A 24,321-nucleotide genomic window follows, 5' to 3' on the forward strand; every position below is an offset into this window, starting at 1 on the left:
CGCCCTCACCTCCCGCTTCACGTCACCTTACAACAACATCATTTCACGCCGCAATACATTTCACGACCGGTTGTCAGGTGCTCACTCATCACAGCAACCTCAATCTATAACCCTCACTTTGCATGAACTGACGCAATTTACTGCACCTCCGAAACCCCGCCATGGCCGACAATTCCACGTTCAAGGACTGGGCCCTCTCTCAGGGCTTCGTCCAGAAAGCGGATCTCGACGATTTCAGAGGCACTACCATCGGCATAGACGCCGAGGACTATCTATACACATTACTGGCCGAGCAGCCGACACGAGAGCCTTTACTACCTGCAATCGGAGGCGCACCCTTCGCTCTACAGCAACATGTTGACCGGGATTTGGATGAGATGGCGAGCGGTATGTTGCATTTCGTGTGGTCTGATCTTGAGGTAGTCTAGGCTTCGGGACGATTCGAGCTCATATGGTGCCAGGAGGCATTTGACAAGACTCATGTACTTCGCCGATGCAAGATTGCCAGCAACATCTTGGGCCCGGCGAAGCGACAGGCGCAAACGCCATCACAGATCATGCCGCAGCAGACGCTGAACTTTTGAGAAACACAGCTAACGCTCTTTCTAGCCGGCATCAAGGCAATCTTCGTCTTCAACGGTCTAGAGCTTGGCTGCAAAGATCGCAAAAGCATCAGCCGAGAGTGCCAGAAAGCGTCTCGCGTTCTCGACGAAGCCTGGAAGATATACGATGAAGGTCATGGAGATCCTGCGGTCGCGTTGTTTGGTAAGACATGCGCATATCGTACCGCTCACATCACCCGCTACCTGCACTTTTACTTGCACAAGAAAGGTCAGCAAGTCATGGTGGCTCCGTACAATGCCGCTGCGCAGATGGTCGTTCTGGAACAAAATCAGCATGTGAATGCTCTTCACGGGTCTGCCTCTACACTAGTGTTTGGGGTCGAAAGAGTCATCACGAAACTGGATTGGACCGACAGGAAAGTCCTATTCGTGGACCGGGAGCAAATCCTGGGCAAGCTTGGGCTGAGCCAGCCACAATTAGTGGACCTTCTACTGCTATCTGGAGCGAGCATCATAGCTGAAATGCCAGAACTTGATGCCGAAAACGCGATTCCCAAGATACAAAGCGCAAAGAACATCCTGTCCCGCTTCGGGTTTGATGGCCATGCGGCCTGTGCAAACGCGAAAGATGAGGACTATCTGGATACGTTTCGACGAGGCAAAGTCGCAGTCAGAAACATGGTCGTTGCCCAGCCAAATGGCGAGATCATACAGCTGGATCATGAGAATGCTCCCAGCAACGACCATGACTGTATTGGACAGCGCCTTCCGGAAGAATTGCTGGCCTACCATCAATTTGGCTTGATCGGCAGTCGCATTTTGAACTGGCGAACCCGGCAGGAGATTTTTGAGACTCCTCCGCTGGACGGCGGCGACTCTGCTATCTACAAGGAGCTTTTACGAGAGAAGCTGCAACCGCGGCGGGCAAAAGCACTGGCGATTTTGACCAGCTCGTTGCACAGATACTACCAAAAGCACGACGTCGATCTAATATGCTGGTTCAACGAGGCCGAGAAACGACCCTTGGTAAGTGGAGTTATCGATTGGAGAAAAGTCTGACACACGTATGGAGGGAAGCTTCTGTTCTTGCATAGCACACCGCGATCTGTCCAACCATTATGGTGAACCCGATGCTGACCTCAATTCTGCTACAGGGCATACCCGACAGCAACATCAGTACCAGGGACATTGACAACTGGCATGTCAAGGAAGCACAGATTCTGGCATCGCCACACGCGAAGCAAATCGATGCCACGGCAACACCTCTCCAATATGCTATTGCGCTCATCTCCGACGACACTTTCGCAAAGAGTACGGTGACGCCTCGGCCGAGTGGAGACGACAAGAAGCTGACCACGCCACTCGAGCTTCTCTGCAACACCATGTGGAGATTCTTACAAGAGCGTGGTTACATCAACTCAAATCACACCCTAGCTGCTAGGGGTAGGATGTTGCAAGCAGCCTTCGAACACGCCAGCACAAGCGGCCGTCTCGGGCAAGGCAATCCTGCCAATGAAATGGAGGAAGCCATCTTTATTGCTTTCGAGCTACTGACGATGGAACTACTGAACCCCAAATTACTCTTTCCCCGACCTCCATACACTGGAGAGCCTCATCGAGGATCAGAGAAGGACAAAGCCAACGTCAGACTCATCTCACGCGTCGCATGTCTGGGGAGCTTCCAACACCAGGCCATCGGCTATACTGGGCCGCTCTCCAGGCATCTACTGGCATACCATCAAGTGGCTTCGGCAGTACGCGGGAGCTTGCGTGACCTCGCAGAGGTGCACGGCGCACACATGTTCCTCAGTGGCAGCGCTGTGCGGAAGCGCCACCGGGACGATTTCACTGATCTCGGATCACGCCTTCCTTTCAGCAAAGAGCCTGATGTTGGACTGGCGATCGTTCTGAAGAGCTATCTCGACGAAATGTCAAACGATCCGAGTCGAAGACAGGACATCAAGAAGTGGTTCGGCTTTGCTCTCGATATCGACGGCGATTTACAAAAGGCATTCGATCTTTGGGCTGCTGTAAGTTCAACCCTGACCCGCTGCCAGTCTATTCCGCTTGTACTAACAGTCAACAGGTGAACGCTGGCATTCAAGCAGCAGATACGGCGGTGGTGAGCCCGGAGACGCGCGATCTTTTCGCGAACGCGGATCAGTGGTTGAAGGACAAGATCAAGAATAGCGGGCATGTCAACGGCACAGCTTAAAGGGCTGGGTGTACAAGACCACAACACTACCACTAGATACTCGACGCTTAGATCGCCAGCTTCGCAGTGAACGCATACGTAGATTGGTAGTATGTCTAGATCAGAATTGTAAGAAAGGTTGTGGTCAGCTCGACAGTGTATAAACTACTCAATTGGCATTTTTAGGCCATAATGAATACTGAACAAGCTCGTGGCCAGGACACATGTACTATGCAGTGGTGACTGAGCTCCAGTCTGCACAACGTGCTTTTGTTTCAAACACATGCATTTTTGCTAAGATAGTCGTTGATGTTGCGAAATCCTCTTCACGAATGAACGAGTGTGGCGCAGGCGCGTGTGGCGTCAGTCAGTGCACGTCAACCTCAGATGCCTAGTTCCATTGTCTTCTATCCTCTCGCTATCGACGCTTCTCATCAACGAGCTTCTCTTCATCATACAGCTCCGAGACTCCGCGAACAAGAGTACACCGACCACTCGCACCTTTTCTCAGGCTAAGTGGACAGGCTTTATCACTTCTAGTATCCCTCTCCTTCGCCACTCTATCAACCAAGATGGAGGTGGTGCAACTCTACGTCTATGACCTGACTCGAGGCATGGCAAGAATGCTCTCGCAGCAGTATCTGGGCATACAAATCGATGCTGTCTACCACACATCCCTGGTCTTCAACAACGTGGAGTACTTCTATGGCGCCGGCGTGCAGACTTGCTACCCAGGCAGGACACACCACGGACAACCCATGGAGATTATACCAATGGGCACCACAGAAGTACCGATCGAGACCATACTGGAATTCTTAGAGAGCTTGAAGGAGATATACACGCCAGAAAGCTATGATCTGTTCGCTCACAATTGTAACAATTTTACGAATGACTTCGCCACTTTTTTGGTTGGGAAGGGCATACCGGACCATATCACAAGCTTGCCGAAGAAGGTGCTCGATACACCCTTTGGTCAGATGCTGAGACCACAGCTCGATGCAAGCATGCGATCGGTTACTCAGGCCGAAGTGCCTCAACAGAGTAGGCCGGCTGCGCAGACTGCCAGGGCTGTTTCAAAAGCGCCTGTCACAAATGGCTCTGTCTTGCACACCAACGGCGGCAAGCACGCCACGACCAATTTAAATGGGAAAGTGGTCAACCTCACAAGCCCGGAGGCGTTGCGAGAAAGGATGGCGGCGGCCTCCGATACTTGCACAACCATCTTCTTCACATCGGCGACATGTGCGCCTTGTCGAATGGCCTATCCAATGTTCGACAGCCTAGCTGAGGAACACCCCCAAGCACTGTTCGTCAAGGTGGACATAAGCGCGGCGCATGAGATCGCTTCAAAGTACTCGATACGAGCCACGCCAACCTTCATGACATTCTGCAAAGGAGCCAAGCAAGATGAATGGACTGGTGCCGACCCCAACCTGTTGAAATCAAACGTGGAACGTCTCATACAGCAGACCTTCCCACCACATCGCCATCTCACACTCAACGCGCCTACGCTACAGTACGGCTCCATGAAACCAGTCACTTACGCCAAAGTCCCTCCTCTCGACAAGCTGACAAGCAAGCTCGGTCCCGCTGCATCGGAGAAGGAAATCGTCGCCCTCCGCACATTCGTAGAGAAGCGCACAGAAGACCCAAGGAACGCTCCTCTCCCAGACCTCCAAACCATATCGAAAACATTCCGATCCCTAGTCTTCAAGCTCCCCCTCGAACTGCGCTTCGCCGCCGTAGACCTCCTTCGCTGCGCCATGATCGACGCCCGAGTGAGCGGCTTCCTCGCCGAGGAACACCAGCACCCAAAGACAGCATCAGCCCTCATCACCCACGTCAACAATCTCGAAGGGTGTCCCCACAACCTGCGTCTAGTTACAATCCACCTCGCCTGCAATACCTTCTCCTCCTCACTCCACGCGCAGGAACTCTTCAACTCCGACGACGACTCAATAGCACTCCTCATCCAGCTCATCACATCATCACTCCTCGACGCAACGCATCCTACGACAAGTGTAGCAGCTGCGTCGTTGGCGTTCAATCTGGCGACTGCAAACTACCGGGTGCGGAGGGAGGAAGGACAGGATGCTTTGGCCGAGAGTGAGCAAGTTGAGCTTGCAGCTTCAATTCTGGAAACTCTCACGGACGAGAATAATGTTGATGCTCAGAAAGCGCTTTTGCTGGCTTTTGCATATCTTGTCTACTGTGCTCCGGAAGATGGCGAGCTTTTCGACTTGTGCAGAGCGCTGGATGCAAAGACGAAGGTCTTGGAGTGCAAGGCGCATGGATCTATCGCGAAGGAGGTTGCATCACTGCTGTAGGGTGGAAGTGTAGAGGTATTCGTTAACCTTGGCATAGTCGTCTCCATCCTGGGATCATCTCCTGCATTTCGAGTTATGAAAGAAGAAAGGATGGACAGTCTATGTCAATGCCTGTGCATTATAGATACTGCTATACTCTACTCGCTTCTGCTCCAACGCCTGAGAAATGCGTATCAAGCTAATGCTCCACATAAGCAAATGGGTATCATAACGACCTCCCCTAATCATAAACGCCCAAAACACCTTCGCTAAGCTCTGAGAATGTACTGATCTCGCGTCATTGACCTGTTTCTCCTGGAGACGTCTTCAAATTGGTCCGATTTGTGTGCGTCGCGGAGCTTGTGGCCAAGCCATACGATATGGACCAGAGGACGGACATTAACTGGCCAGCCAACCTGCCGCCTCATCACGAACGCCAATTCCTCGTTGCGGGAAGCAAAACCATTGTAGTTGGTACTGCATCCTATGGATGGTAGCGTTGCCGGGATGTTGCCATCTTTTGCTCTCCTTCTCGCAGCAGCATATTGAGAAAGTCGCAACTCAAATCGCGCGTCAAAGCCTTTAGGGTATTGGACAGGACCGCCAATGCCGGCGCCTTGGCTGACACTCTGTGAATACTGGACCCCAAGCATGTCGTCCTTGTCATCCTTATCGTCCTTGTCATCCTATGTCGACTGGTCCGTAAAGGGTGCAAATGTTCGTCCACCAAATCGATCCGCATCGTCCTGGTCTACGTCCATTGCTTCCTCGTCCTCGTCTCGTTCCAACCCTCTCTTCGCCTTTGCCGGTGCAGCATTCGGCATGATATTAGTGGTCAAAGCGACACTTCTTCTAGCGCACAAGATATCCCAGTATCCTTGCAACAGCCTCTTCATATTGTCGTCGAAGTTAACGCAGAATCGCTGGGCCTGACACAGTTGCACAGCCTTGATGTAGTCGACGTCCTCGTGGGTTTCCATCACAAATGCTGCCACCACTCCAGCGCTACGCTCGTTACCACTCTCGCAGAAGACAAGAACCTTGCCCATTTGCTGGCCGGCTGTCTTCTCGTGCACCCGTCGAAGGTGGTCGTTGATCATGGCTGTGGTCTTGTCGAAGTTGGAGGCCAGTTCTTGGTTGCTAGCCAAGTCCACAGTGTAGTGCTCGATGTTCATCTCCCGTGCCTTCCTAAGTGCGCCGTTCATGAGCTTGCTCTCGAAGCTGTGCTTTTGCCGTACACCCAACAGCATGGTGACGCCTTCCTTCCTGAGCCATGTCTCATCTTTCGCGGCAGTCATGGGTCCCAGGCACAGAAACGGCAGGATCGTCTGAGCCTCCCTTCGGCGCTCATATGTCCACTCGAGGGGCGCATTCGATTGGACGAGGTTGTTGTAGTTGACTTGTGAGAGGAAGTTGTAGCTGGCGTTACGAAGGGCGTGGATCGCGATCTCGGGTACAGCGTCGGCATTGAGAGCAGGTGGCGGCACGACGATACGCGGTGGTGTCGGCACTCTGAAAGTGTAGTTGTCTGCTTTCTGATATGGCAAGGCTGATGTCCCGTGATTCGCCATCCTTGCGCGCTTCTTCCGTGGTGGAGGTCGTCGCCGAGGATGATGGTGGTAGTAGTGGTGATATGCTGATGTTCGGACAGCAGGTGGTGATGTCGTGCGCTGAAGAGACGGTAGAGATGAAGGTTGCTGTAAGTTCTGTGTCGAAAGTGTTACTCGAGACCGAAGAAAGAAGTGACTTGAAGATAGAGGTGGGGCTCCACACATGCCAGAGGGCAGGCGGCAGCGGGACCCCTGCAGCTTTCCTGCGTTCACTCGAGCACCTTCCCGTGCACTATGCACGCGCGTGCAGGGTGAACGGTAGCTGATGTACACTTATCTAGATATGTCCAGCAGAAAATGATACACTCAGTTCGTACAGCTATTACACATTCATAGATCTGTCTTAAAACCCCGCATTGTCCTCCAGATGTACTCGAACACAGACTGAAGAGTCCCACATGCACCGCAAGCATGCATGTTCATGTTCCCGAACAACCCCTTTTCTGGTCCAAAGTATTCTTCGAAGGTGCCCTTCAGAACATCCTCTTCTAATTGCATGTGATCCCCAGGTGTCGTTTGAAAGATGAGTCCACCCTTCTTATCGAGCTTTTTCAAACCAAGCCAATCATCCTTGTACATTGCCCTCTCTTTCAAAGGCTGCACCTTCTCGCTGGTTGTATTGACCTCTGCGAACCACCCACTCTCCCTCGGTATCACAGTCGTATCATCCTCAAACATGAACATCACGAAATTCTCCAAACTTGCGATCCTCTGCTTGTACGTCTCATTCTTGACCTCCCGCTCGTTGTTGATGTCAGCCAGAAAGTTGCTGTGCTCGAGGTAGTCATCACTGGCCAAGCCTGTGGTCTCATTGAGTGTTCGATAGTACTGCGCGGGCACGACTCGGCTCTGAACATATTCAGTCCATGCATTGCCCTTAGCCAGGGCCAATGCGCCTTTGCACACGAAGTCCCACGTCCCGCAAGCCTTGAACTGTGCAATCCCATTGTGCTGACTGCCAAATGTCACCAAGCTCCTGATGCTAACCCCATCGCAACGCTGCTGCAGACCTCGGAGGAATTGCCCTCCCTGACTGAACCCCAGTGCATCTGCTCTGACAATGCCGTGTTTGTCATGGAGCTTAGTGTTATTCTTGAGGTCTTCACAAACTTGCGCCACTTGCTCTGTCACGTTGCCGAAGAAGGTCGCACGAGAGTCGTTGTTCCCATCGTCGTCTAGGCTGATGTAATGAACATGCGTCCCTGGATATATCTCCTTCGCTAGGTCGCCAACGGAATGCAAGCCATCTGCATCGTATCGGTCGCCTAGGCCATGCCAGATGAGCAGAGGAAGTGGTTTGTCGTTCGACGTGATCGTCGGGAGCGCCGTCGTAAGCGCGATGATAGACAGTGCGGCCGGTAACGATAGAATGCGCATGGTCTCGTTTCTGTGTGCGCACGAGCGACGGGTGTAGGTTCGTGTGATGGAGGTATGATGCCTGGAAGGGGATCATCGAAGCTCGAGGACGGGCTGATGGTGATTGGATACCGATGAGATCACGCTAGTTAAAGTTTCCATCGTGCTGCAGATGTGCCCCGCGATGACTGCCGCGGGGTAGCAACCGACGTCACTCTTGTCCAGATAACGAGAGATTGCAAAGATAAGTTCATCACAACAACATGCATTCATCTCGTTCTGCTGTATTCCCACATTCTCATCATGCGTCCGCCATGTTCGTGCAATGCGGCTATGCGCGTGCAGCTTTTGACCATCTCCGATCCGACCACTGAGCCATGCGCACATCGACGCCCATAACAGCAAACCGTACACTCTGACCGCCGCAGCGACGAGCTCGAACAGCAAAGCCTCCACGCCGCAGACGCCATGTAAATTCAATCAAAGTGCAGTACACGCTCATTGCGATGGTCGTCCATACCCAACTCGGTCGCTATGCAGGGGAATCGAAATCGACAACGAAGCAGAAAGCGCTGCGGTGCGCCAATCTATGCGTTGGTCAGGCACGCTCAGTAACGAGGACGCTTCCAATAGTATTGCTAGACAATGGTCAATAGGCGAAGAGGTTCAGACATGGGGTCGAATCATACCTTATGCTGCTTCCTGGCAGCACGGATACTGGTCTTACCCAGGCTCTGGGTGACTGTGTCTCGGCGATTGCTATCTGTGTCCATCTCTGGCACGTAATAGAACTCGCTCTCTAGCAGCTTGCCGGCAGCATCCTTGCCCTCGCGGCTGATCTCGCCAACACAAGGGATGCCGTCAAGGATGGTCTTCAGTTCGGAAGTGGTCATTACATTGCGATTCTCGTTGTCTGATGGCTTGGCCATAGCACCACGTAGCTCTGCTGGAAGGTTGCTGTGGATGGTCGACAGCGGCAAAGCATGCACACGCGAGAAGGCGAGCTGGTTGATGACATGATTCTTAACAGGACTAGCGTGGTACTGCTGTGTACTCATGCTACGTCCTGGAGAGTTGAGGGACGGATTGAGCGGCTTACGCTTGCGCTCCGGCGAGGTCGACTGGAACGACTGGAACCTCGACATGATGTTATCGCCGAATGGTCCAAAGGAATGCACGATCGGATCGTTTTCCTCGTTGTGGTCCGAGAACTCATCTTGCTCAGACGCCAGAGTCGCACGGGACTCCAAGAACGATTCGTTTTGCTTGGGAATCGACATTGACGAGCACTTTGGCGTGGTCTCACCGGCACATGTGGGCTCAGGTGTTGAATCATGAGGTGCGTCTTCATCAGAGTTGTGGTCCTCGTAGATTTGCACAGATGCAGAGTCGGCACGAAAGGTCGAGGAGAATGTTGTGCCGAAGTCGAGACCATTAAGACCTGGAGTTGGCGAGACTGGTGATGCAAGACGTGGCGGTAATATCGGCGGCGGACTTGATGCAAACTGAGTTGCTGACACAGATTGACGTTTAGACGGCGAGTCCTGCGCCCATGGTGATCTGGGTTCGATCGACGCCTGCTCGCGTGCCTCGTCCTTCGGCCACACGAGCATTACACGCGTATTTTGCACGTCGACGATGATCTGAGCCATCGGCTTGCCCGACTCGAATGTCTGACCCTTTGCCAACTCGATGATCTCTCCACGGCAGTGCACTTTTGCTCCATTCCATCCCATACACTCCACCTCCACCTTGCCATTCGGATATGCATCGTCGGGTGTATGATATGAAGCACGCACGTGGACGCGTGAAATATGGCGATTGGCAGACAGCTGGTAATCTGAAGAGTTGCTTGAGCGTCCCATAAGTATTGGTTCGCCATTGGCGGGAAGATCAAGAGATGGTACATCGCCAAGAGGAGCGCGTTCTGAGAGGACGGAAACTGTCCGCTTCAATCCAGGACGCGTTGAACGCGATGGCGGCGAGGATGGGAGAATACCAGTCGAGGATGTAGGTACTGGTGTAGGATAATACTTGCGGTCGTCGAGTGTCTCGTCGAACTTGCGTTTGGCCGCTCGCGGGAGGCCGGGCGAGGAGGAAAGCGGTTCGAACGCGGGCAGCAGAGACGGTCGACGCGGCGCTGTATGTGTTGTTTCTGTCGACGGCAGTGCCGTCTTTTCAGATCCTGGTAGGGTATCCATAGTGTATGCACACTGTCGACTGTCAGACGTGATGTTGGCGGGTGAGCACGTCGTCGTGTCGGTGTGCTGCAGCTGGCTCTCGGCTGATATTGGATGTAGTGCTTCACGCCAGCGCGTATATGCAGCTCTGCGGGCTGTAGAGAGTGACTGTTGGTCAGTTGTGGTGGTTCATTGTACAGGAAAGGATACTGATGCCAGAGGAGGAAGAGGAGGTCACCGCGACACGGCCAATATGTAGAAGAGAAGTTGAATGGAATCTCAGCCTCTCAGGTGCAGGTCGCGTCTGCAACGACACGCTAGTACAAGCTAGCCGAGCCCGCTGTGCCAACCTGGAATGCCCCCGTCTCTCTTTTCTACGGGAAACATCCATGGATGATCTCAATTGCACAGTCTTGTAGTATCATCTCGCAATGACTATCTCGTCGCACAATATCATTGCTATAATGGCTCACTGTGTAGTCTGTACAAAAAGCCAGCATCAGACCGCGGTCTCGTGCTGCAGAACTACTTCTTAGCTTCATCAAGCCCTGGCACATAAATCCCAGCCTCCAACTCGTGTACGCGAAAGAGTAACGAAAAGTCTGTCTAAGGATCCATTCAGTCGCGTCGACGACGATCATATTCTGAGGCATGCCAGTGTCAGGAAACACATCACGAAGATGTGCATTTTCATCGAAGACATCAGAGAATCCTACAGCCGCCCAGAGCAAGACGATCTACTTTGTGTAACATGCTGCTACGAATGTGGCTCGAGTCGATCTGTGCGGAGAAGTTTGGCATAGCTATTTTCGAGCATTTTGGACAGGCATTCATGACAGTGAACGTCAATGCAGCGCCTAAGTGGCGTAAAGACGACGGACCACGAATCATTGAAATGATGGGTGTGTATGGTATTGATGGCCGTATCACCGTGGCACTTGCATTATCCAACTCCAGACACCTCGCTGAACAACAGCACTACTTACACGCTCAACGCTCATCAACTCGCTATTTGTAACTGCTCGTTCACTCGTTTTCTTCTGTGTTTCACATGTATCCAAACAACAATCTGGTGGATGCTATGTTCTTGCACGTCTCATTGTCGCCGCCTTCGTATATCTGCTGTGACAGCAGAGGAGAAGATGCCGGGAGAACCGCAGGCTCCTTCGTTGCTTGTACTTCGTCGGATGTGTCTTCATTCTCCGCAAGCTCTGGAGCCATAGTCGGAGCAGGATCCTTCGATAAAGCGGTCGTTACCAGCTCAGCAGACTCGAACGTGGGAGAAATCGATATAGGCTGAGCAACGAAGGGATCGCTGTTGCTGATCTCAAGGTTTGGCACATCCGATGTCAATGTCCTTTGGGGATCATGCTCGTAGACTGCTGGCAGCATCGGGCCTTCTGCCAGAGTCGAGACGAGCGCTGTTCGCAGACTCATCCACAAAGCCAGCACCGCCAATCCGCAAATGGCAATGTTGCGTTTGTCTTGTGCAAGCAGGTATAGGTAGTTCTTCAACAGGACAGAGAGTGGGATGTCTTGCCGGGCGTATATTGGCGGGAAGTCGTCCAGCGGCTGCGACTCCGGTTCAAAGATTGTCTCTTCCGTATGCTCCATCTCATAGCTTTCGGCTTTTTGCTCAGCAAGCTTCCTGCTTTCATGTTCGATACGGAGTTGCTGTTCCACCACTTCTCTGATCCGAGCCTCTTCGTCATCATTTCTCTGCCGTGTTTCCAACTCCTCGTCTTGAAGCCTAGCATCGAGACTCCTACGCAGCTCGTCACCGATCCATGGCAGTATCTCGACATCGACACGCTCCATCTCCGACCAGGCAGCGGACCATGCAGAAGCGCGCATGAGTCCGTTGGCAGCATACACTTTAATGCTCCACTTTTGTTTGTCCCCAGCTTCTACTCCTTTGACTTGATGATGGCACGTACTGCAATGACCGGAATTGGAGCTTGCTATACTGGAACCAATCGCAGAATCTGTACTGTCCTCGCTCGAAGATATGGAAGAGATGGATCCCTGAGCGCGAAAATGGCCGCATTTAGTTATGCGTTCTTCCTTGAGCTCTAGAGCTTCGAGCAGACGTTCCTCGAGTAGCTCGTAATCGTCTTTCGGATGCAGAATGAGAATTCCTCGTTGGGCCACAGTTTCAGATACCTTAGAGCGTAGCAGACGATAGTCCTCTAGCAAGTTTCCCGGAACCAGCTCCTGCAAGCTCCTTGTGCTCCATCGCAGTTGTACTGGTAACAGAGTAACATGGAGCAAGACCAACGGGTACTCTTTCTTCTCTCCCTCGGTGCCCAGCTCTTCGTGTCGCTTCCTTGTGGCTGGACTGCCCTTGTTGCTTCGTGGTGTGCCAACTCTCGATCGTGAATGTAAGGCAGACCTTCGCGGGCTGCGCTCAAACGAGGGGGTAGGCGAGCTCATTTGCAAACGCCTGACAGATTCTGGTCTCCTGAACGAGGGTCTGATCATCTGTGGGCTATAGGCCGCGTGTATTGGCGTGGCATGTTCCTGGTCGGTCTCGCTAGATGACTCCGGCAGTGATGAGATCGAGGTGGAAGTAATCGCGGATTCGCGCCGTCCATCTTCGCGCTCGGTGTCGGTCGGATCGATGTTCGACGGCTCCAAGTCCTCGTCAATGCCCTCAAGTATACTGGCTCCGCCCGGATTCTCGTCGAAATCATCCTCTATGCCGTTGTGGAATGCATTGTCGTGCTCAGGTGAAGGATCGTGGGAGGGATCGGGGCTCGGAATGCCAGTGTCCTGATAGATGGTAAATTGCTGGGTCTTGCTAGGGCGCGCCATCGGTACATGAGCCGTGGTAGCTTCACACAGCTACAACGTCTCTTTAGAATATTTGCACCATGTCGATGGAATATCTGGTCGGCGACGTTTCTCCCACGAGGACGACGTGTTCGTCTGTTTTCCGGCTGAACTTTTGAGCGGTCGCAAGGAGCAACAGCCGATGAGCAAGCCGGCTGAGCACTTTCAACATCACCACGATTCGCGACGCTTTTTTGATCGCATTGGCAAGATGTCCACTTCTTCGTCATGTGGTATAAAACAATCACGCGGAGTATTCAACGTGTATTGAACAGATAATGTACTGCGTCTACCAATCAATGCCACCGCTACTACGCTCGCCACCAGCCAATATAGCCTGCGCCTTGCCACGCTCTCCCAAACCATTAGGCAAATGGCTCGCCGCAAACGGCTTCCTCCCCTTCATCTTAAACTTCTTATCAAGAGCCTCGAACGGACTCGTCTTCTCTGTCTCATCCTTCTTGATCTTGAACTTCTCGGTCCCAAGCACACTGTCAAGCTCCTCAATAGGCGGCAGCTTCACATACACCATGCCATCTTCTCGTGCTTCCACGGGGAAGGTGGCGATGTTGACTTGCTCATCGTTGCTGCACTTGCCTGCTTCCTCGCCGTTCATTGTGTAGTTTCGTTTGTGCATTGGACAGCTGACCCAGAGCTTGTTCGTCTTGTGGTCCTCGCCGATGAGACCGTCGCTCAGAACGAATGCACGCTTGTGGGGGCACATCTGTTGGGTGGCATAATACTTGCCTTTCACCTTGAAGATCGCAAGTTGTGTGTCGCCACGCTTCACAGGTACGCTGGAGCCTGTAGGTGAGTCACTGAACTGGTCGCAGCTTGCAAGGGGCTGCCACGATAGAGCGCTCCACTTTGTGCCCCGGAAGTCTTCCTTTACAGACTCACTCGGCCAGTAAGCTGGTCTTTGCTGCTCTCGCTCCTCGACCTTTTCCATTGTCTCGATGGTCTCCTTGGTGTTGGCGAATTGTGTGAAAAGTGCCTTTTTTTTAGGGTCTTGCAGCACCTCTGTCCATTCGCAGAAGAACGAGCCAACGATTTCCTGCATCTGCTTCTCAAGTTCTGCACATATGCCTAGGCTGTCCTCGAGGACGACCTTCCGAAGATATGCAATTCCACCAGGCAGATTCTCCACCCACCGTGCTGTTCGCTGCAGCTTATCCGCAGTCCGCATGTAGAACATGAGGTAGCGATCGATAATCGGGATCACATCATCAGGCGGTACGTCCTTCGCCAGAAGCTCGCTATGCCGTGGCTTCGCACCTCCATTACCGCCGACGAATATGTTGAAGCCCTTCTCTGTTGCGATCAGACCAAAGTCCTTGTTCTGAGCTTCTGCACACTCTCGTACGCAGCCAGAGACACCTCCTTTCATCTTATGAGGAGAACGGATGCTCTTGTATCGCTCCTCAAGTCGGACCGCCATGCCGACTGAATCGCCAATACCGAATCGGCACCATGTTGTACCTACGCATGACTTGACAGTTCGTAAGCTCTTCGCGTAAGCATGTCCTGATTCCATACCACCATCGATGAGCTCCTGCCAAATGTCGGGTAGGTCTTGTTTCTTAGCGCCAAACATGTCTATGCGTTGGCCACCCGTGATCTTGCAGTATAGACCGAACTTCTTCGCTACGGTCCCAATAACGATGAGTTTGTCCGCCGTGATCTCACCACCGGACACTCGCGGAACGACAGAGAACGTTCCATTCCGCTGGATGTTCGCAAGGAAGCGATCGTTCGTGTCTTGTAGTCCTCGTCGGTCTTCATCAATGATGTGCTTGTTGTACAAAGACGCCATGATGGATCCAATCGTAGGCTTGCATGCCTCACAACCGACCGAGTCAGGCTCTTTGCCACATTCCTTCATCACGTCGGCAAATTTCTGCAACTTCTTCACGTAGATGATGTTGAACAGGTCTGCTCGGGAGTACTCGAAGTGTGGGCATAGATGGTTCTTGACCTCAACACCCATTGACGCCATTGTTTTGTTGAAGATGGTCTGCACCAGTGGCATGCAGCCACCACAACCAGTCCCGGCCTTGGTGCATGACTTGACGTCTCCGATTGACTTGCAGGTTCCATCCTTGACACTTTTCACGACGCCGCCTTTGGTAACGTTGTGACATGAACATATTTGTGTGTCGTCATCCAGATCATCGGCGTCATCATCGCCAGAGTTCTTGCCAACGATGAACTCTGATGGCGGCACGTCAAGAGCTTTCTGCTTCGTCACCATTGGCACGAGCTTGACGTAGTCCTTTGTGTCACCGATCATCATGCCTCCCAAAAGGTATTTGCCATCCATGGTGAACAAGTACTTCTTGTAAATTTGCTGGAAAGGATCTTTATACGTCAACGCCTTGACTGGAGATGATGCAGGTCCATTGGTGAGGTTGTCGAGCTTGCTATCAGATCTTTGCATACCCTCCTTCTTGTTGCCACGACCCGGCAAATCCTTTGGGCCGTCGCGATCAGCAAAGAAGTCACCGAAGCTCGCCACTTCCACACCTAGCAGCTTGAGCTTCGTGCTGAGATCAGGCCGTTTAAATTTCCGTGGGGCGTGCGCTTTTGCTTGGGTCAGGTTGAAGGCCAGGACGTCGGCCATTTCGATGCCGGGTGCAATGAGGCCGAAAGTCTGGTTCTCCCAGCTGGCGCACTCCCCAATCGCGTAGACGTCCTTGGTCGATGTCGCGAGGCTCTCGTCTACGACGATACCACCATTCCTGTCGGCGCAGCGGATGCCCGCCTTACGAGCCAGGTCGTCGCGTGCCTTGATGCCGATGGCGAAACATATTGTGCTGCAGTCCATTTGCTCGCCATCTTCGAACACCACACCAATGACGTTGTTATTCTCATCTGTGTTGATCTTGCCAACACGCTTGCTAAGCAAAACATCTAGGCCAAGTTGTCGGACCTGCTCAACAACCATACCACCTGCATCACCATCAAGCTGCCGGCTGAGCACCCATCTGTTGCGCTCAATCAGCTTGACTTTGCCGAACTCTTCGAGGTCCATCATTGCCTTTGCTGCTTCCAAACCAAGTAGACCTCCACCAACCACAGCTCCCGTCGATCCCTTCTTCGTCGCGGAGAACTTGATGAGGTTTTCCAGGTCTTCAATGGTTCTGTATACGAACACGCCATTGGCATCGTGGCCAGGGGTGTGCCGTGGAAGTAGGGCATTGGAACCTGTTGCCAGTACCAGGATATCATAAGCTACCGTGTCTCCCTTGGCGGTCTCCACGTTCTTTTGTTCGGTATCGATGGATGTAACAAGAGTGTTGAGGTGGTAGGAGAGCGACCCTTCTGGCATGGACGCGTACCATGATGCGGGATTGAGGTATAGGTTCTCGACCTCGCGATGTTGGAAGAAGCTTGTCAGGCCCACGCGGTTGTATGCCAGATGCTGCTCTTCGCCGATGACAATGATGTCGTATTCTCTCCTCTTTACATCAAGCTTCAGCAGCTTCTCGATGAAGCTGACGCCCACCATTCCCAAGCCCACCACGACCACTCTTGTCCGCTTCGTGCCATTGGGAATCTCGCCATTCGCTGCAAGATCCTCGACCTTGTCAGGCAGAACGTTCGCCTCGGAGTCGTTCCATTCGGTGTTGCTCATGTTGTCCAGATCTCAAGGTAAGCACATTCAGACTTTGTTGTGAGAAACAAGAGGAAGGGCAACAGCACCTACTGCACAAGCAGGCTGCAATGGATATTTCCATGCAGTCTTTACGCACCTATACTATGAGCGAAGTGATTGCCCCAGCGCGTGGCGGCCATATGCCAGTGTCACGCAACGCAACGCAGCCGCCTCGGAGAAAGCGATGTTGGTGGCATGGCTGTTATCGATTGGGACTGCGACCAACGAGGATGAAGGTGTTGACCACAGGCCTCGAGCCACTGCCATCAACTAGAGCCACATGGCTTTCGGGTGCTGGATGCTGATAGGCATGATAGCGATAAAGAGGTTGCCATTGACTGGTTGTTCTTATCAGAGATGAGGTCCAGGACTCCAGGAGTAGAGCTAGCGGCGCTTGGCGAGAGAGTGATGATTCTGGTATGCCGTACTGAGCTCCATCACGTGCGCAATTTCCCCGCTGGAAGTCTCCTCTGCCGACAGCCGCTCATGCTCAAAACATTTGGAAATGTGCGCGAGTGACCTCACCTTCAACCTTCAACAGCTTGACCGCCGTCGCAACGGCCTTTGCTCATTATGGAGTCAACTTGGACAACTCATAAAGCCTCTTTGCCTTGTTGCTGACTCGTCGCCGACCACCACCGATGCCCTTCGCCAGTGCACGGAACCCGCCTTTTGCCGCTTTAGGATGCAGCATGATAAGAAGAAGGATCAGGCTGGCTATTGGTTCGTCGCCATCTTTCTCTGCAAGAGCCAACTCTGCTCATCCGATCAGCCTGCGATCAGCCTGGATGTCCAGATGTGCAGGGGCAGTAAGTGTCGATGTCAGGTCTCCGCGGTCATGTCTGCACTCTTGTCATGCCGGTACAGCATTTCCCAGGAGATGTCAAAAAGCAAACTGCAGGTAGTACGCCATTCGTTTTGTCTAGGCACGACGCTGGAGTCTCACCAGACCGCCTCCTATCCTACAGGTCGCGCTCAGCTGCTGTGGCATCGCATCACCTGCTGCGGCATCGATAGCCAACATTGAGCTAGTGGTTTGTCTTTTGTCAAACTACAGTTGAGCGATTTCCATTCTGTGCTGCATCTTCTCATCTTTTTGTTTTCGCCGTCATTATGAACTCCTCATCTACCACGGAAGAAGACCAAAAGCATTTGCGAAGGATAGTCGATCTTCCGCCAACACCACCCGACTCGGACCATAGCGATGTTGAACGATCAGAGAGCCCATTGAGTGGAGAGCTCAGCAATCCTGATTTTCCTTTACCACCCTCCACGGAAGAACCGACTGCAGTGCTCGATCAGGACAAGAAGACTCCAGATGGTTGGCTGCCACGAGATCCAAGGTTAATACGTCTGACTGGTGTACACCCCTTTAACGTTGAGGCTCCCTTGTCAGATCTGTATGACCAAGGGTTCTTGACCAGCCCAGAGCTGTTCTATGTCCGGAACCATGGCGCCGTACCACAGGTCAAGGAGGAAGATATACCTGATTGGGAGTTCAGCGTAGAAGGCATGGTCGCCAACCCATTCACCCTGACTCTCCGGGAACTCATGGAGCAGTATGAGCAACATACTTACCCAGTCACGTTGGTATGCGCAGGCAACCGGAGGAAGGAACAGAATGTGGTGCGGAAGACGAAAGGCTTCTCGTGGGGCGCTGCTGGCGTGTCGACTGCTCTATTCACCGGTGTCATCATGGCCGATGTCATTCGCAAGGCCATGCCGAAAAGAGGTGCGAGATATGTCTGTATGGAGGGCGCAGACAAGTTACCGAACGGTTTCTACGGCACGTCTGTCAAATTGAACTGGGTTCTCGATGAGAACAGGGGTATGATGCTCGCTCATGGCATGAACGGCGAGCTGTTGCGACCTGATCACGGGAAGCCTCTCCGAGTAGTCATTCCAGGGCAGATCGGTGGTCGAAGCGTGAAATGGCTGAAGAAGCTCGTCGTCACTGCCGAACCGAGCGATAACTGGTATCACATCTACGACAACAGGGTACTGCCCACCATGGTGTCGCCCGAGCAGTCAGCCAATGAGCCGAAATGGTGGATGGACGAACGCTACGCAATCTACGACCTGAGCACCAACTCTGCCATCGCGTATCCCGCCCATGAAGAGCAGCTTGGCCTAGTCGGCGCGCAACAAAACTATCGAGTCAAAGGATACGCATACGGTGGCGGTGGGCGACGAGTCACAAGAGTCGAGATTTCCATCGATAAGGGAAAGTCATGGCGTCTGGCGAATATTGATTATGCCGAGGATCGTTACAGAGACGCAACTCCGCAGAAGCTGCTCGGCGGCACACTTGACTTTGGCTGGCGAGAGGCTTCATTCTGCTGGTGCTTTTGGAACATCGACGTTGCTGTCATTGAACTTGCAGATTCCAAGGACATCCTAGTCCGTGCCATGGATGAAAGCATGAACCTACAGCCACGAGACATGTACTGGAGCGTTCTTGGCATGATGAACAACCCTTGGTACCGTATCTCTATCAGCAAAGAGGGAGACTACCTCCGCTTTGAGCATCCAACACAACCGGCACTCATGCCTGGAGGATGGATGGAGAGGGTGAAAGCTGCAGGCGGCGACCTCAGCAACGGCTACTGGGGCGAGCAAATTGGTGGGGAGGACACAGACGCACCCATCGCAGAAGCTGCTGCAGAGGTGAAAATGACGAAGGACGATGTCAAGCTGAAGATTACCATTGACGACTTACGAAAGCATGACAACGAAGATGCGCCTTGGTTTGTGGTAAATGGTGAGGTCTACGATGGAACGGCGTTCCTGAAAGAGCATCCAGGTGGTGCTCAAAGCATTGTATCTTCGGCCGGTCTCGATAGTACTGACGAGTTCATGGCGATTCGTAAGCACAAGGTCATTCCTGAGCCTTTCGACTTACTGACATCCAGCAGATAGCGAGACGGCGAAAGCTATGATGCCATCCTACCACATCGGCACCCTCGACGAAGAGGGACGAGCTGCTCTGACTGGCCAAGAGGTGCAACCAGACGAGAACGCTGAACCCACCGCAGCCTTCCTCGAGCCACGAGCCTGGAAGAAGGGCATTCTTCACTCAAAGAAACGAGTATCCTGGGACACACGAGTCTTTTCAGTTAAGCTCGATCACGACGCCCAAACACTCGGACTACCCACGGGACAACACCTCATGATCCGCCTACGCGATCCAGTAACAAGGGAAGCCATCATCAGGAGCTACACACCCATCTCACAAACGACCAAGAAAGGCTACATGGACATTCTCGTCAAGCTGTACTTTGACACAGACTCGAAGCCAGGCGGCAAAATGAGCAAAGCACTCGACGCCATTCCCGTCGGCCACTACATCGATTTCAAGGGACCGATAGGCAAATTCGAGTACCGTGGCAAAGGACGCTGTGCTGTCAACAACGTCGAGCGGAATATCAAGAAATTCTACATGATCTGCGGCGGTAGTGGCATCACGCCGATCTACCAGGTCTTCCGCGCTGTGATGCAGGATAAAGACGACCCTACACAATGTGTTGTGCTCGACGGCAACCGGTTGCTGGAAGATATCTTGTGCAAGGCGGATCTGGACCAGTTTGCAGCTGAGAATGCCGACAGGTGCAAGTTGCTGTACACCTTGACGAAGGCTCCAGAGGGGTGGCAAGGCTTGCAGGGCCGGATTGCTGCGCCTCTCTTGAAGGAGCATGCCGATCGGAGTGTGCATGGAGATGGTGAGGCAATGGTACTGATCTGTGGGCCGGAGGCGTTGGAGAAGAGTTGCCACCAAGCATTGCTTGAGCTTGGGTGGAAAGATGACGAGCTGCTGTTTTTCTGAGCTGCCACATGATCGTTCACGAGATGCGATCGATGGGCACAAAATTTGCTGCTTAGCGTGGCGTCCGGAAGGTGTATTGAAAGCTAGAGGCACAGGCGGAGTCTTTCCATCAGGAACTAAAATTTGATCACATAATGCATATGCATATTAAGACGTCCCAGAAATTCGCTCAACTCGCATCAAACATCTCCGGCCAGTGGTGACCGGCATCATCCCTATAGCTAACAGCGGTGAAGTATGCAACCCATAACATTGCCTATAGCGCTTTTGCGATATCTCCGCGCCGGCCACTGCTTTTGATCTTCATCGTCACCACGAAGCAGCTTCGCGTCATCATCTGCAGGAAAGTGTTCACCACCAAACCTACCGTGTTGCCCCAATACCCGAAAAGCACTCCCAGACGGCTTCGCGGAGCAAGCATTGCTTGGCGAGGTCAAGTGCCCGACCGAACTTGCAGTGCGGTGGATCAGAGAGGTTAAAGTCGTGAGAGTCGTTGCTGATCTCGGCAGATAGTGCCATGGCAAGCTTCCAGTAAAGCATCGTGCCAAGTCTAGTGCGAGCTTGATCTTACGCTCGATCGCACTCGATACGACCGGATGCGCCGAAGGCAAAGCGCTTCAACATTGACAAAAGTGTCCCCTGCGGATGTCCACTACTACTGTGTTCACAATACTGACCGAGATGTCGCACACGGTGTTGTTCCATGCGATGAGAAGACGGTCCTTGCGTGAGCTGCGACTCCCCGTTCCAATGTGGCCGGTGTTCGACCATGATTCGCAACTCGATGCACTGTGCTTGGTTCTGGCACTGCGGACCACTGGCTGTCGTAGATAAGGTATCGCAGTGAGTCTGTCTTCAGAGGTCCTTGAGTCTTCGTGTCTGCCTCCTCGATAGAACGTGCAGAGCGTATCACGAGAGTCTTGAAAGACCTGAGGATCTGTAGCAAGCGCTCAAACTGGTGGGTTGCAGTTTCGTAATCCGTAGATGGTATTGGAGGGCCTCAGCGTACGTCAGTCCGTGGGATCCAAACAGTGGTATTCACGGCCGCGATGTCCTGCTCGCACATCCCCGGACAGCAAACTTCGTTGAACAGCATGTGCATAATGTCAGTGTGGCAGAAATTTAGCTGTGCCTCGACGCATACAGATTGCATGGTGAGCTGGTGTTGCATTTCTTGATGGAGTGATGGAAGGAGCGACATGTGATATTGGAAAGATGGGCGTCGCAAGGGCGCTTGGGCCACACAATCCCTGTCGGCTGGAACGTGTCCATCCTGCGATTCAGGCAACATCATAAGTCACCACTTCTCCACCAACACAGACACGACAGCAAAATGTCAGGACGACAAGGCTACGACGTGGTGGTCGACGTGGACGCTGAGGTAGGGGATACGGGCAAATGCGACAGACAGCACGCACTGACGCGACAGCAGGGAGATCTCGGCCACACAGACCTAAACGACGACCTCGAATTCCACAACTCTAGTATGCAATAATGGGGACTGGATCTTGGTGATGATTTCGCTAAACAATGCTACAGCTTTCGACAACAACAATGCGCGCAACAAGATCCCCGCCGATAGCCAAAATGCTTCTTTCCTCAACCCCTCGCGACAGCCTTCGTCTTCCTCGAAACGATACCTCTGGAGCATCGCCTTCTACCAGCAGTTCTTCGACGTAGACTCCATCCAGATCCTCCACCGATGTCGCAGCACACTATACCCGCGTCAGAACTTCCTCGATGTAATGGAGGGCAATCCAGATCTTTACGGACCGTTCTGGATTGCGACAACAGTGGTGGTAATTCTCTTCCTCACAGGCACAATAAGTCAGTACCTGGCATACCAAGGGAAGGACCACTTCGCCTACGACTTCAGGCTGTTGAGTGGAGCGGCTGGTTTGGTGTACGGATACCTGATCTTTGTGCCGCTGGGACTGTGGGGAGTGCTGAAGTGGTTTGGAAGTGAGAGCTCGAATTTATTGGAGTGCTGGAGTCTCTACGGATATGCCAACTTGATCTGGATACCCGTTGCGCTTGTGAGCTGGAGCAACATCTCTGGTGAGCCAAGGTCGAACATCAAAGCCAGAAATGGACTATGCTAATGTGGGACAGCGCTCAACTACGCTTTCGTTGGAGTCGGGCTGGCATACTCGGGTCTCTTCCTGTTTAGGAATCTGTATCCTGTGGTTTCGGCTACGGATGCGAAGACCTCGAAAGCGCTACTAATTGCGGTGATCGCATTGCATGCAGGCTTTGCAATCGCTATCAAGGTGCTATTCTTTGCACACAACAGCCCGGCCGCGAAGAACAAGACCCCTGCGCCTGATTCTGGCGATGGCGATGCTGCTAGGATGCTCTTCAGATTTTGACCTGGTGCCTAGTGCTTCAAGGTAGCTACGACATTGTATGCATGATCTTTTCGTGAGCATAGCCGCAACTGATTCCGCTGAAGCAAGCGCGTCGATCGACCATATCCCTGCATGCTTGCTAGAACCAGGCTCACGAAGCGACGCTTCGGCGAGTCAAGGCTCTGTATGGTCTCATGTTGGTTGTTTGCTAACACATGTTCCACAGCGCAAGCGCGCTCAATTTGGCACACTGTGCTTTCCGGCCCCAGGCATCGCTTACAACTCATAGATCTCGGCTAGGGCAAGATCAAACGCGGAAGCATACTGCGATGCGGCTGAGGGACCGGTATCAGACACGCGCGCACGATGTATTTCGCAGATGTCTGTGTGTATAACGGCCAGGCCCATTGCTTTCCAGCTGCTCAGCTCAGCATCGACACACATACATACCAGCAGCAATGGAGTTCGACGAGACATTCAAGTTCAGCGACAAAAAGTACGCACAGCGAGCCAGGGCCATGACACCCACAACACTATGGGAGCTGGAGCGATCAACTTTGACCTCCAAAGTCAAAGCGGGCACTGGAATCGGCGTCTCGACTTTGCTGTTACTCCCTACACTTGGCGTTTCTGGCGTAGGACTGGCATACAGCAGCCGTGCTGTCGACATCGCTCGCAGGAAAGTGAAGGCGGCCAAGGAAGAAATCAAGCGCCGCAATCTCCCTCCCTACGATAAGACCAAGCGAGACTACACTATACCGCTAGGCATGACTTTCGCAGTGGTACCTGTTACTGGGGTCATCGATCTCTTCAGTCTCGGACTTGCTGGAGCAACTGAAGCCGTGTAAACGACTGTTGAGGCCTGGGTACAGAAACATGCAACCGCTAGGAACAGAAGAGCTCGGCCGGGATTGGGACGCGCCGATAGCGATCAGGTGGACTATGCGCAACGGATTCCGCAGGACAGTGCGACGACCTTTGTGTTTTTGAGCAGGGAAGGGCAGCCTATCACGCAGCCAGTCCTTACAAAGTGCTGCGAACACTCTCAGCTGGCCAAGAGCACTCTGTGCCGATTCTGCGGCTGTGCGATTGATGCCAGCTTTCAGGCTTATTATCACTGCTGCGAATGTATCTCGGACAAAGGCTACAGCACCTGCGAGGTGTGTGTTGCTGGTCGTGGTTGTGGATGCCCTGGTCGAGAGAAGCATGTTTTGTTCCGACAGGGACTACTGTCGCCCATCGTTGACTATGGCAAGCTCGAATAAGCTGACTCACTGGAGGATCTCGGCAACAATCTCAACGACACTTGCGCCGGCATATAATTTTGTAGCGACATTGGAATCTCCTCGCCGTGTCTGGCAGGATTTGATCGGAATGACCGATAGCTCCCCGGGCCTCGGAGGCTCTGCTCGACGAACAAGACCTTCACGCGATTGCCTCAGATCTTAGCGGGT

General features: G+C 52.9%; 9 protein-coding genes across 9 annotated transcripts; 5 read left to right on the forward strand and 4 right to left on the reverse strand.

Moving 5' to 3' along the window:
• Positions 1-161: 161 nt before the first annotated feature.
• CLAFUR5_02621 (Post-transcriptional regulator MKT1) lies at positions 162-2,778 on the forward strand (the record flags this gene model as incomplete). The annotated part of the gene is made up of 4 exons (XM_047901769.1): positions 162-387; positions 610-1,589; positions 1,718-2,593; positions 2,650-2,778. The coding sequence occupies 4 exons, from the start codon at positions 162-164 to the stop codon at positions 2,776-2,778; spliced, it is 2,211 nt and encodes a 736-aa protein (XP_047757930.1).
• A 551-nt stretch (positions 2,779-3,329) lies between these two features.
• On the forward strand, positions 3,330-5,084 carry CLAFUR5_02622 (Desumoylating isopeptidase 1; the record flags this gene model as incomplete). Its single annotated transcript, XM_047901770.1, has 1 exon — positions 3,330-5,084. One exon carries the CDS (start codon positions 3,330-3,332, stop codon positions 5,082-5,084), a length of 1,755 nt encoding a protein of 584 aa, XP_047757931.1.
• Positions 5,085-5,462: 378 nt separating this feature from the next.
• CLAFUR5_02623 (Palmitoyl-protein thioesterase 1) lies at positions 5,463-8,050 on the reverse strand (the record flags this gene model as incomplete). Its single annotated transcript, XM_047901771.1, has 3 exons — positions 5,463-5,547; positions 5,925-6,591; positions 7,072-8,050. The coding sequence occupies 3 exons, from the start codon at positions 8,048-8,050 to the stop codon at positions 5,463-5,465; spliced, it is 1,731 nt and encodes a 576-aa protein (XP_047757932.1).
• A 587-nt stretch (positions 8,051-8,637) lies between these two features.
• On the reverse strand, positions 8,638-10,230 carry CLAFUR5_02624 (uncharacterized protein; the record flags this gene model as incomplete). Its single annotated transcript, XM_047901772.1, has 2 exons — positions 8,638-8,667; positions 8,719-10,230. The coding sequence occupies 2 exons, from the start codon at positions 10,228-10,230 to the stop codon at positions 8,638-8,640; spliced, it is 1,542 nt and encodes a 513-aa protein (XP_047757925.1).
• Positions 10,231-11,256: 1,026 nt separating this feature from the next.
• CLAFUR5_02625 (uncharacterized protein) lies at positions 11,257-13,023 on the reverse strand (the record flags this gene model as incomplete). Its single annotated transcript, XM_047901773.1, has 1 exon — positions 11,257-13,023. The coding sequence occupies one exon, from the start codon at positions 13,021-13,023 to the stop codon at positions 11,257-11,259; it is 1,767 nt and encodes a 588-aa protein (XP_047757926.1).
• Positions 13,024-13,330: 307 nt separating this feature from the next.
• Positions 13,331-16,675, reverse strand: CLAFUR5_02626 (Nitrite reductase [NAD(P)H]; the record flags this gene model as incomplete). The annotated part of the gene is made up of 1 exon (XM_047901774.1): positions 13,331-16,675. The coding sequence occupies one exon, from the start codon at positions 16,673-16,675 to the stop codon at positions 13,331-13,333; it is 3,345 nt and encodes a 1,114-aa protein (XP_047757927.1).
• Positions 16,676-17,809: 1,134 nt separating this feature from the next.
• Positions 17,810-20,519, forward strand: CLAFUR5_02627 (Nitrate reductase [NADPH]; the record flags this gene model as incomplete). The annotated part of the gene is made up of 2 exons (XM_047901775.1): positions 17,810-19,562; positions 19,612-20,519. 2 exons carry the CDS (start codon positions 17,810-17,812, stop codon positions 20,517-20,519), a joined length of 2,661 nt encoding a protein of 886 aa, XP_047757928.1.
• Positions 20,520-21,852: 1,333 nt separating this feature from the next.
• CLAFUR5_02628 (uncharacterized protein) lies at positions 21,853-22,888 on the forward strand (the record flags this gene model as incomplete). Its single annotated transcript, XM_047901776.1, has 4 exons — positions 21,853-21,900; positions 21,952-22,003; positions 22,059-22,577; positions 22,632-22,888. The coding sequence occupies 4 exons, from the start codon at positions 21,853-21,855 to the stop codon at positions 22,886-22,888; spliced, it is 876 nt and encodes a 291-aa protein (XP_047757922.1).
• A 437-nt stretch (positions 22,889-23,325) lies between these two features.
• CLAFUR5_02629 (uncharacterized protein) lies at positions 23,326-23,715 on the forward strand (the record flags this gene model as incomplete). The annotated part of the gene is made up of 1 exon (XM_047901777.1): positions 23,326-23,715. One exon carries the CDS (start codon positions 23,326-23,328, stop codon positions 23,713-23,715), a length of 390 nt encoding a protein of 129 aa, XP_047757923.1.
• Positions 23,716-24,321: the final 606 nt, after the last annotated feature.

Source organism: Fulvia fulva, chromosome 2, assembly GCF_020509005.1.
Source record: "Fulvia fulva chromosome 2, complete sequence".
In the NCBI taxonomy this organism is placed as follows: Eukaryota; Fungi; Ascomycota; class Dothideomycetes; order Mycosphaerellales; family Mycosphaerellaceae; genus Fulvia; species Fulvia fulva.